Raw genomic sequence first — 13,220 nt, forward strand, 5'->3', positions numbered from 1 at the left:
ATTATTGCAGAACTATTGGCTTCCTTTCTTTCTCAACTGTAGCTATAATGTTTTATTTGTGCATGTGTACTTTTGAGAGAGTGTTGGTCTCTGAAGAGGGAGTTAGGAGAGGAAAGTATTTGAAATGGAAATATCTTAAAATTATGTCTCTTTCCAGTTGTACATTGGATTTCTTTAGGATTTAAAAAGAAAATGGAAATTAAAAATCATAACTACCTCCTTTTTGAGCTAGAAAACACTGTACTATGGGTATAGAGAGGATCTAGTGGGAAGATAACAGATCTTGCATTTCGTTGCAGGATGCTCCAGACATTGATCAGCTGGCAAGGAAAAGCAAATATTAACTTTCTTTTCTTCCCCGCCTTCTCACAATGGCTGGGTAATACGTTTGTATTCCTGTTTGGAAGATTTAATGACCTTGTTAACATGTGTAAAAACATTGTGATTGGAGACTTTAACAAAATAGTGAGTAGGTTTTTTTTTTTTTTTTTCTTTTAGGGTCCATGTTTATGTTCTTACTGGGTGTGTGTCTTTCCAAGTGCTCCAGGTTAAGAACTAAATGTGTTAGAAAAACAGATGTAAGGCAAATAAATAGGAGAGTTCTCATTTCCTTCAGGGAACAGAGCTCCGAGTTCCTGAGCAGTAATTTTACAGTACCTTCTCACCATATCAAAAGGCTTTGTGCTGACCCCAGCTTCTTGTCCCTGAGTTTTGTTGTATCATAACTGATTCATGATCTGTAGAGCCAGACAGCAATCCACCTACAAATGGTAGAGGGTCATAATGCACCAACTTAGTGTAGAGATCACTCTTGCCAACAATTAATTGGGGAATTCACTTTATGAAGCCCTGTTTACAGACTGACATCTGGAGAAATTCTTAACCTGGATCCATTCCAATCTGTAGGATTTATGGACTGTGCTTGCTTTTTTGTAAATAGGACTCTTTTTCTGCTTGGTATATTCTGTTTACATAATTATCAATGGATGAAAATGGCTATGTTCCTGTAATTTCTTAATCCTTTCTACCAAGTGGACCTAAATTCTGATGAGCAATCCAGCTAAAAGAATACTTGGACACCTATCATTATTCAAGTTGTGGAAACATCTTAATACTGGGAGCACCCTGCCCTCTTAAATCCAGACTTTCCGACTGGAGCCCTTACACCCTGAGGGACTGAGTGTTCAGCCTTTATGGGGGTTTTAAAACTTGTTGAGACACATGCTAGACCTCTTAAAATGTATTAGACTCCCTTTTCTTCACACACTTGGTCTCTGCTCTGAGGTGTGAAATGGAATATTTTCAAACATAGGTACATGCATAGTCTTGAACACATTTTAAGTTCTCACTGTGTGTGGGGGGATCAAAGGTGGTTATTAAGCAGTGGGATTGAGCTCCAAACATTCCACAGGGCATCGTATTGTACACATACTGCAGTGACCCACCTGGCTGTAGCTAACCATTATTATCTCGGTTGCTGGTGGACGAGCTACTGTCAATGTGCGTAGCATGGTTTCTGCAAAAACCAGGAAAAAGAAAAGTTGTAGGGTAGATTTAAAAGGAGCATAGAAAACAAAATATTATGTGTTGGGACTGGAAACCTAAGGCTATATAGAAAGGCATTTTCTTCTGCTGATTTGCTGAGTTTTGAAACTGTAAAATGATACCAGGTTCAGGGTGTTGTGGCCCCACATGACAACACCATGCAGGGAAGAGTGGGAATGGAGGTGAGAGAGATGGGCATAAGTCCTCCAGCTCCACCTAGAGAGCAGCTGATCATCAGATGATGTTGACCGGATTCACCATGCTGTGGTAAGAGTATAATAAGCAAAATATTACATTCTCAAGGGCTTTACTTCCCAGATGTGCTTTGACAAAGTCTGTGCCTGTTATATTTTTTAGCAATTTCGTATGTATGTGTTTTTTTAGAAAGCCTCTACTCAGTGAGTGCCTTTGAAAACCCAACTTCACAGAAACGTTGGCTCTCCAAAATGGCCCATAAGCACATGACAGAATCATAAACATACTCTCTTTCTCTCTCTCTTTCTCTCACTCTCACTTACACACACATGTATATATCTCATTAGTCAAAAAAATTCCAATGGGCATGGCTTTACCAATTATTGTATGCTGTTAAGGAAAAGTTAAGTCCAAGTAAGGGACAGACTAGGCCCTTTGGTCTGAAGTCCGGTTTGGAAGAAGAGAGGTCACGGAGGAGTGATCCGAGAAAGTGCAGCCCCACTTTTTCTCTAGAACTTTTTGCAGTTTGTGTCCACTGTAGCCCTGTGTGAGTCCTTACTAGTGTTTATCCACAGTTCTTCCTAGCTATACCTCCTATTCTGTTTACGTTCTTATAACTGCCAATATATTTTTTATGCTTTAATATTTTGTCATCTATACCTTTACTACGTCACCTCAAATGTCTTACATAGAAGTATATATGTAAAAACATAAAATATATTGATAATTCATCCTTTCCTGCCCTCTTTCCTTTTCATCCTGTCCTCTTCTCTCTCCTACCCATCCTCCTTCCTTCCATTCTTCCATGTTGCCAAAAAGTATCTAAATACTCAGCCAAAATTGCTACGCAATCATACAGTAAGATGCTTGGCTTTTTATAGCTTATATTCTCCTTGGGCTAGAAAAAATATATTTGAAACAACTAGAAAAATGAACAAAGTAGAAGAAAATTATCAGGAAAACTCCTGTACATGTCTACGTACCTGTGTGCATATATATGAAACCCTCCCCGACACCAGAGAGAGACAGAGAGAAAATAAAACTTTTCCAAATGAACATATTTACAGAGTCTCTGAGGGAACCTCTTCACATTTCAGATAGTGCAATATTCTTTTCACAGTACCCATTCCCCGCACTTCGCATGAATTATAAACTTTTGAAATGAAATCTGAATGTTAACCTCAAAAAACACTTTATCCATCAAGTAAATCTTAATTAAAAGAAAAATGTTAGTGGTGTGTACTTTTGAGGTTTCTGCTGTTTTACTTCTTACTGTTTTTAACTCAGGCCATACAAACAGAAGATTCTTTGGCAAGTCAGAGCAGGGTCTGCAGTCATTTCTGATTTCCTAAACATGTCTCTTTGTCTGATTTCTCTTAAATACACGAAGAAAAGATTTTCTCCTCCCTGAAGGAGTGGAACACTCTCACCCATACCTTGATTGATTGCAAAGGTCACTGTTGCAAAAAAAATAAAGCAGCAAAAAGTCTTCAAACATACCCAAAGACCAGGTTGCCAAAGCTCTGGATTTTCTGTATCATTGGAAGGAAGTACTAGTTAGGACAGCCAACTCACAAACAAATCCATGAAGATCTTCCTGGATAAAAAGGTGTTCTTGAGAAAGCTCTAGTGCTATGGGATGGAGGAGAACCAGAGCTAGCTGTAGGATGTTAGGAGCATCAGCTACCTTCTCTGAGCCTCTGTCTTGATATCTACTAAATGAACGTGATTGAACAACAAAAAAGTTTTTTGATTCCATAAAAATGGTGCAGAAAGTGTATCTATGCCAAGAAAATTAATAGAAGGCAGAGGGTGAGAAAATGTACTAGGTGCTGAGCACAATGCGAGGTGTACCTGATCTCATGGAATGCTCACGATCAGCCTCATCATACCCCTTCACAACTGGGACAACTGGTCACCTGCCCTGGGTCCTACGGCTAGATCCAGCTTGATCCACTACTGTGACAACTTAAACTTCCCAGTCTAGCCTAGAGCCTTGCACTTTGCCTCATCCCCTTCAGTGGCCTCTGCATTCATTGCCCATTCTTTTCACTTTTGATAAAGGAAAAGAGAAACACCTGGAGACAATCCTAAAATATTGGAACTCTAAGCATTTTTGAAAAGAAACCTCCTTTAATTTTTTCCCGCATCTAATCGTAAGAAAGACATCAGATAAATTCCAGTAGAAGGACATCCTGCAATATACCTGACCAATACTCCTCAAAACTGCCAAGGCTACCAAAAACAAGGAAAGTCTGAGAAACTGTCACAACCAAGAGGAGGTAAAGAAGACATAACAACTAATGCCATGGGATATTCTGGATAACATTCTGAAACAGAAAAAGGACATGAGTAAAAATGAAAGAAATCTAAATGAATTATGGATAAACTGTAGATAATAATGTGTCAGTATTGGTTCATTAGTTGTAACAAACGTACCACACTAGTGAAAGATGTTAGTAATAGGGGAAAACGTGCAGCAGTTGTATGGGAATTTTCTGTACTATCTGTTAAATTTTCTATACATCTAAAACTGTTCATAAAAGTAAAATTTATTAGAAAAAATGGTTTATCACTGCCCAAAAAAAAAGCACATTTGTCACACTGGGTTCAACAATATACTTTTGAACTTATGATAGTAACATTATAAGATATTCTGGTAGTGGTACTATAGGATATCTGGCAGTGCTAAATGCCTCTAGGAACTTTTAGAATTAGGGTACTGTATGCAGAGTAGCTTTTCACCAGCCTTGCATTAGGCCATGGAAAGCTACTTATGGCCCGTGGGCCAAATCTGGCCCACCATCTGTTTTGGTAAATAAAGTTTTATTGGAACATAACCAATGCTCATCATCACGTTTATGTATTGACTATGGCTGTTTTGCACTGCAATGGCAAAATGAAGTAGTTATACCAGAGACCAGATGGCCTGCAGAGGCTAAATATATTTACACTCTGGCCAGCCCCTGATTTAGGCTATTTTAATTACAAAGCAGGTAGTGAGGGAGGTTAGCTGGGCCACCAGGATTCACTTGGGAATAAAATCAAATGTTAGAACTCAGCAGATCAAGTAGCAGGAGAGATCTCAGGATGGGTTTGAGTAAAATAGAGTAGCCACCTCCCTAGGTGGCCATGTGACAAAAATTTCTGGGCACTCTTCTCTTTGTTACAGAGTAGTGTCTTTGGCCCCAGGGGAACCCTACCCCTCTAGACCCCCACCTTGGGGACTTTATCTTGGCTTATTTACCCTATTCTTCTTTTGGTGTTCCTGACTTTGGCCTGAAAATAAACAGTCAGAATTTAATGTGTGTTCAGTGTGCTGGGGACTGTACACATGTCTATTTCTCCCTTAAGAAGCAGGGCTGCCATAGTGTCTATTTTGTAGATGAGGAAACTGAGACTGATTTCAGTGAAATAACTTGCTCCAGAGGGTCCCTTAGCTAGTAATGCTGAGCCATGATTTGAATCCAGACATCAAAGCATAATCCTAAACCCCCTACCTATACCATCCCCACCTGCAGTTTTGGAGCTGCCTTGCTGAATTTGTAGAAATGTTGTGAGTCAGTTGTTAAATACAGCCATTATTTAAAATTAGATTATGTAAACTTACAACCAAATAAATTAAAAACAAAGACAATACATACTCAAAACTCTTACTTCCTAATGATTTTACTATGTTTTACTGTCGTCTATTCTCTTAACGTTATTTGTGTCTATGGAATCTGTATGGTGCAAATACTATATAATAATGTGCTACTGCACATCTCTGCCAAGCTCCACATTTGGTTGTCACTTCGGTTTGAAATTGGCCATGGTGGGAGTATTTGCACGAAGGAAATGGGCAGACACTATAGGTGAAGGCTTTACTTTTCTTTTCTCCCAGCCTGCTCCCAAAAGCCAGCTGGTACACATTTATTAGCATATCACTGCTTACCTTGCATTCCGATTTTGATTTCCAGTATTCTGGATAACAGTCACATTCGTTTCTGCCTCACCTCCTATCTTAACCTTTGAACTCTATACTTCTTAGAGTTAACTCTATAATAGCAACAACCTGCAGAGAGGGGCTAAGCTCATTTTGTTGTTGTTTGTTTGTTTGTTTTTCTGACAATGGGTAGAAATTCCTTAGTGTAATTTCCTTGTTGATAAATATGTTCCACTTGGTGAGGAGGAGGAAGTTCAACCTTTTTATAATTAACTTTTGAATGTAGAAACATGTTTGAGATAGCTTGGAATCCCTTAAAAACCGTTGACTTGTATTATCTTTATAAATGATATGGGGGGGGACTCCTATTTGTTCAGAATTTTAGGTAAAATTTTCTACTTAAATAATTTTCTGGCTAGGTGAGGACTCCTATCTGTATTAATCTAATGTGTTATCAATTTGCAAAAAGCCAATTTTTACAGCAAGATTTATTTAACACAAATGGCCATATACATAATTTGATTGTTAACAATTCAGAGTCCTACGCAGCATAGTAAAAGTACCTCAGAGACATCCTTTTAAACATCACTGGTGTAGTCTCCAATTTCTAAACAGTTTTGTTCCAAATGCTGTATGCTGATTGTTCACAATTCGTTATACATGCTTCATGTTTTAACATTTCACATACAGGGGTTAGGTTTCCTGATTAGTCCAGGAAAGTTTTTAAAGCAATAACTGAATTGTAATAGTTTGTTATAAATAAAATTACCACATATAACATTATTCCATTGTGGAAATGCACCTAGAGTTCCGACTTGGGATGTCAGATTGTCTTAATGAGACTTATCAGAGAGCATGGACGTAGAAGTGGATCTCCTGTAGTTACAGCAGCAGCAGTGAAGGGGGACCCTGCACGTCCTGTGTTGGTGGGGAGGGGGAGGTTACTCTGGACACCGTGGCAACTCGAGAGGGAGCTGCCAGCTAGACTTGACTATACCTTGTGAGTAACCCATGTTGTTGCCGAAAGTTTACTGGCTGATTGAACCATAGATAATTAGGAGTTTGCTCTGTTATTATGTTTAACCCTAATTCTATATATCATATTAATTTAGGTAGACCATATCGTGTAGTTAGTGCTACTCAAAGTATGGCCTAAAGACTGGCATCTGTCTAACTTTCTATTACCTGACATTGAGAGTAAAGTGTTGAGAAACTTTTGTAGCAATTGACAGGGTACTTCTACAACTATCGAATCTAATAATGAAAGATGAGAACCGATGTCTTATTTTTTTTTTTTCTTTTGAGACAGAGTGTCACTTTATTGCCCTGGCTAGAGTGAGTGCTGTGGCGTCAGCCTAGCTCACAGCAACCTCAAACTCCTGGGCTTAAACGATCCTACTGCCTCAGCATCCTGAGTAGCTGGGACTACAGGCATGTGCCACCATGCCTGGCTAATTTTTTCTATATATATTTTAGTTGGCCAGCTAATTTCTTTCTATTTTTAGTAGAGACGGGGTTCTCACTCTTGCTCAGACTGGTCTCGAACTCCTGACCTCAAGCGATCCACCCGCCTCGGCCTCCCAGAGTGCTAGGATTACAGGCATGAGCCACCGCGCCCGGCCTGATGTCATATTTATTTTACTTTTCTAGTAATTCCTTTTATTCATTTCTATTGTATTTTACAAAAGTATCGGTTTAGATTAGATTGGAAATTTGAAAAGCAGGTGTTTTTGAGAAGCACTGCTGTGGTATAGAGAGCTGGGCTACAGGAGTATATAGACTTGTTGTGTGACCTTTAGCAAATGACATAATCTCTCAGTTTCATTTAATAAATTTCATTTAATAAATTAAGACTTCCTAGCCTGACACTTAGTCTGCAAAGTTAGAGATGCAAGAAATGTCAATGATTTTTATTTTCTTTAATAGTAAGAAAGTGAGGATTTCAGTCTCAATTTTTACTGCCCACTCTCTCTGGGGAGGCATATATATGCAGCTCGGAAAATGAAGACAGAGTAGACTTATTGCCTGAGCCCTCAGCGGAGTCTTCAACTCCAGGGCTCCCTGTTGCTGAGACTGGGGCTCCTGGGGCTTCATCTGACATCCGTGGAACCAACCCAGCTGCATTTCCACAGATGGGCTTCAGAGGGTCTCTGTTAGTTTGGAAGTTTTATTAGTTTATTTCTATTCTTTTACTACTTACTCTTAAATTTTTTAACAATATATATTTTTTCCTAGCAAAACTCATACTCATCTGTCCTTAGCAGATGCTAATTTAGTAGGTGTGGGGTGGGGCCGGAGATTCTACATTTCCAACAAGCTCCCAAGTGATTCCTGTGGGTGATCTCATTTACACTGGCAAGGCCAAGGAGACTTCTCACTTTCTGAATTTGCCTTCCGTTGCTCATTAGCTGCCCTGAGCCTGCCATTTTCTTTTTGCAAGGTCTTAGTCATCAGAAGCAGCCACCCTACTCTGGAATCCTTATACTTACAAATATTTCCATGCCACAGCTACTTGATCTCCCAATATCCTGACCTCTGTGTGCACGTCATCCCCATTAACCATGGGTGAGCTTAAGTAATTGCACACCAGAGGTTATTACCCTCCTGTTCGCCTCCAGCCACAAAGCCCATGGCCCTTGCAGATGGGGGAGTCTAACTTCAATAGTCCATCTTGAAGGCCTTCCTTTTTGAACTATGAAATGTCTTATTTCCTTAAACTAAAACTTAAACTTTCCTTAAACTTAAACTAAGTTTGACAGTTGGTATCTCTGACATTCACTTTGACACTTCCTGTTTTATTTTTATTATGAAGGTACATCCTCAGTCTTGCAAACATGTGTTTTGGCTTGTGATTATTTTTCACATTTTTTTTAGAGCAATTTTTGTGAAACCGTGGATAAGTCAAAAATTTGTGTTATTTTCGCATGTGAGTTCCATCATGGAACCAATTCAGGACAGACAGCTCGAAATATCAATGAAGTGTTTGGGAAGGATGTGGCTAATGAATGCACAGTACCATGATGGTTTGAGAAGTGCCATTCTGGTGATTTTAATCTTGAAAATGAGCCACATGGGTGACCTGAGACCAAGGTGGATAATGATGAGCTGACAGCTATAGTGGAAGCAAATCCATCTCAACCCAAATATTAATTAGCAGCAAGGTTTGACATTACTATTCCAACAATATTGGACTGTTGAAACAAACCGGCAAGGTAAAGAAGCTGAATAGATGGGTACTGCATGAATTAAACAAGCATCAGAAGAGACATTGTCTCGAACCTTGGCTTTCTTTGCTGTCATGACAAAAAAGTGAACCATTTCTATACTGTATTTACATATGATGAAAAATGGATTCTTTTTGACAGTCACAGGTGTTCAGCACAATGGATAAAGTGCTGAAATACAGTCCAAAACCAAATATTTATCCAAAAAAGTTAATGGTGTCTGCTTGGTGGTCCAGTGCTGGTATTATCCACTATAGCTTCATGAAACTTGGTCAATTGATTACAGTAGATGTCTACTGCAACGAATTGGACAAAATGATGAGGATGCTTGTGATTAAGCAGCCAAGTTTGGTCAATAGAGACAGGCTAATCCTCTTGCAAGACAACACTTGACCATAAACAACGCTGCTAAAACTACTGAAGCTGGACTTGGAAACTCCCTGTCATCCATTGTATTCACCAGACCTTGCACCAACTAACTACCACTTCTTCCAGGCTTTGTACCACTGCTTGCAAGGAAAGATATTCAATTCTCAACAAGCTGTGGAAAACACCTTTTGCGATTTAATTGCCACTCCCTCTCCAGGCTTTTTTGCTGCTGGCATGAGCAAGCTACCGTTACGATGGCAAAACTGTGTCAATATTTTAGGTGCATACTTTGATTAATTATACTCCTTCTTGTTTGAGATATAATAAACTACACTTTTGATTCAAAATCAGACATTTCATATTTGATGACCTAATACTTCCAGTAGCAATGATTTTTGCAAGAGAACAAAGACTGACGCAAGGGTTAAAGTAATGGTGGCTTATTTGAGAGCACAAACTCAAGGAAGGGACAGTGAGGATGAAGGGAAGCTACCAGGGGAATGTGTGAGGTGATGTGCAGAGAAGATAAGTAGTGCATCCTGCACCAGTGAGTACGCTCTCCAAGAACCATAAAGAGACTCAGCAGGTGCAGCCACTCAGCACACAACCCTTTTCTGGAGGTCTGAAAAAGAGAAATAATCTTTTAGCATGGTCCCAGGGTGAGAGGCAGGAGAGGGATTCTGTGCTCAGCCCTTTGCTTCTCCCATGTCCCCCTGGTCAGGCTGCCAGAGCCCGTACCCCGTTGTTCTTCCACGCTGGAAGTGGCAGAGACTCTGGGCAGAGAGTTGGGCAGTCTGGCTGCATGAGGCATCCAAAGAAAGGGGGGTGGTATTCCCAGGGCTAGTGACTGGTCAGCCCCTGCAGTGTGTGTGGACTGGAGGTGGGAAGTGCTGATAGAGTCTGAGGAGGTACATGCAGTCTGTGCCCAATACATCACCTGAGGGACAGAGCATCAGAGCAGGGCAGCTTGTCATCTCTCCGTACACAGGACAAGGCAAAGAGAAGAGAGGAACTTACATTAGTTGTGGATAATCTTTAGCAACTGAATTTTTCTTTTGTGTCCACATGATGAAGAACTAGGAAGTGCTTTTTAAGTCTTCCTACTTCTTTCTTGCCCGAATATTGAGTCAGCTAGAATAAAAAGTGGACAAATTCATCAGTGGGGACTTGCCTCTTTCCAAGCACTTGGCAAGCATTGCTAACAGCTCATCCCACTCTTTCCCATCTGTTGGCTGGGGGACGCCTCTTCCTCACTCCTGAAGTTTTCTTGTGCGTGAAGGCAGCTGCAGGGATGCGGCATTCCTGGCCTCCCCCTGCTCCCTCCTCCTTCCGTCTCAGGGATGGAGAAGTGACTTAATCTAATTTGTGAGTCTGGGATAAGAAACCTGGCCCTTCTTCTGCCTTTTTGCTTGAGACCAGGGTTCTTTTCAGCAAGAAGCACATCTCTTCCTTCTGCCCTTCCCTGTCATTAGTCTTACAGGTTCTCCTCCCCACAAACCTCTCCCTGCCATATCCTTTTCCTTTTTTCTCAGTCGGATGAGTCTGGCTATTTCTTGGGCTTCTCCAAGGTCCCAGCACCACTGTGGGACCAACATTGGAGCGTGTGACCTTGGCAAGTTACTTAAATGAGTTTTCTTATCTATAAAATGAGAATAATAATATCTATTTCATAGTGTGGCGTGTAGGGATTAAATGAGATAATATGGGCAGAATTTCTAGCACTTAGAAAGTGTTCAATAATGGTAGTTCTTATTGCTCTGATCCACAGACTTTGGAAAGGGATTAAAAATAAGCCTGGTTCTCCCCCTGGATAGTGCGCTTACCATTTTCACCTATATCTGGTGAGTTCCATTGCACTGATAGATAATTCTGATGCTTCCTGTTCAGGGAACCTCTGAGGCTACCTCTAATTCTTATTTTATGAGTGTGGAAATGCTTTTCTCTCACATTTCCATCATCATCAATTTCTATTTCAGAGTTGATGCAGAGGATGGATGGTAAGGTGTATTTTCCTTCAGTCCTGGGATCCTGCCACTTCCCTCTCATTTGTATGATGTGGTTTTCAAATCAGGACTGTCCATACCCTCTCTTTCCTCAGGATGATGTGCGCTTCATAAACCCCCTCATGCATAAAACTGAACCTGAGTACTGAGGCTTTGGACTCAGTGTGTGAGAAGCCTCAGAAAAAGAAATCACACCTCATTAACAAGAAGAATGGCTTTGGAAAAAAACATGTACGGTATACACTATGTTAGTACATTTCCAGGAAATGATGGCAAATTAGTCAAATCAAATTGCAGATGTTGTCAGGTAATTCTCGCATGATTTTGAGTTTCCCATACAAGATTTTGGTGGATAAAGTCAAATGAGTTATAACCAGGATTTCAAAAGCACGGTGGTGCCAGCTCATCCTCAAGTCACCTTTGAATCGAAATCTTTCACAATGCAGTTCATGGCTTTGCTGTTGAGTTATGAAGTGTTTGTGTCTGTGCAGTAAGGTGTTGGGATTCAGGGATAGAAGTAAATTCCAGAGAAATACCACCGCGATCACTGTCTCAGAACACTAGCAACCGTTCTCTTTGCTCAGGGAAGGGTTCTTTCCCTCATGGTCCATAGGCGTTGTTTCTTTTATGGTTTCTGATGCTCTGGTATTAAAGGGAGTTCTTGCTGAGGGGCCATTATATTATAGATATTACATATGCTATACGTTTTGTCGTTTCTGACTTTCAAAAGGATAAATTTAAAGACAACACTATTGCTGCTGTGGCCAAGTCATAATCAGTATAACATGTCTTTAGGGGCAGTAACTCATTCCCAGTATTTTCACCAAAGAGAAACATTTAAGATTATTCTTTTTGGTCCACTCCTGAAGATTGTCGTCACATCATTTATTATCTTTATGATTAGTACGTTCCTAAGCTGTGGCTGCTCTGCGGAGAGGCAGATTTCATTACACATTGATTGCTTAAAATGTTTTTTGTATTCTTCAACTAGGTGGCTGTGCTACGATCCCAGAATCAGACCTAGAAGAACGGTCAATAGAACAAGAATCCACAGAACTGTTTACCAACCACAAGCACCTCACTGCAGAGACACCCACGCCTGGTAAGAGAATGGGTGGCCTTCACAAATGACATGTCAGAAACAGTGACACTCTGGTCAGTTTTTGTCATACCAGAGAGCATCTTGCAAAGCTGCTATTTTCCAGCTTTTTCATCCTTCCCTTTAGCATCGGTGCAGCCGAATTTGATCATTTGTATACTCCTGTCATTATACAGGCCTTTTCTCCCTTCCTCTCTCACTCTTTTTTTTTTTTTTTTTCCAGAAGTCACACCCCTCCAAGGAGTCTCAGAATAATCCAGGTAGAGTTGTCTGGATGAGAGGAAGATGCCCTTCCCAAGGCTGAACCTGTGTGGACCTCATGCCAAGCACAGTGGTAGGGCTGGCCCAGGTGCTTCATAAAGCTTACCTTCCTGGAGATGACACTCCATAGAGTTGGGAGTTGGGACTTGTTATTTTGCTAGGAGGACTTGTAATACCATGGACAAGCCCACTGAAACTTGTCTTGCCAGGAGATGAGGTTGCTGCCTTGGGTCATCTGTATGCTTATAGTCACAGGATATAGCAGGATGAGATAGTTTTGGGACAGACTTTATAATGCAGAGATCCAGATCCAAAATAATTTGATACCCAATTTTTTCCCACAGACTTCTTATATGGTAAATGTATCAAGTTTAATAAAGCATCTCATTGTCAAACAATATCCTGGATTTGATTTATAATCAGAGGGTTACATAAATGATTGATCTACTTTATTTCTTCAAAGGAAAGGAAAGGAATTGAAAATGTTGCTACTCCATGGTAAGACTTGAATGTGATTATTTTCCAAATAAAAGAACTGCTACAAAACTTTCATGATTTGCTCTATGAACCTGAAAGTGGAAGAAGGTAAGTTGTATGAA

At 40.3% G+C, this 13,220-nt stretch overlaps 1 protein-coding gene across 2 annotated transcripts in view; it reads left to right on the forward strand.

The window, feature by feature from the left end:
• BBS9 (Bardet-Biedl syndrome 9) overlaps positions 1–13,016 on the forward strand; it is a 405,454-nt gene extending 392,438 nt beyond the window's left edge. For both annotated transcript variants that reach the window (XM_045564593.1, XM_045564594.1), the window contains 2 exons: positions 12,253–12,363; positions 12,584–13,016. In XM_045564593.1, the coding sequence (XP_045420549.1) occupies positions 12,253–12,363; positions 12,584–12,615 (143 nt within the window). In that variant the 3' untranslated portion in view covers positions 12,616–13,016. The remainder of the gene's footprint in view (positions 1–12,252; positions 12,364–12,583) is intronic.
• Positions 13,017–13,220: the final 204 nt, after the last annotated feature.

This window comes from Lemur catta, chromosome 11 (assembly GCF_020740605.2).
Source record: "Lemur catta isolate mLemCat1 chromosome 11, mLemCat1.pri, whole genome shotgun sequence".
Classification (NCBI taxonomy): Eukaryota; Metazoa; Chordata; class Mammalia; order Primates; family Lemuridae; genus Lemur; species Lemur catta.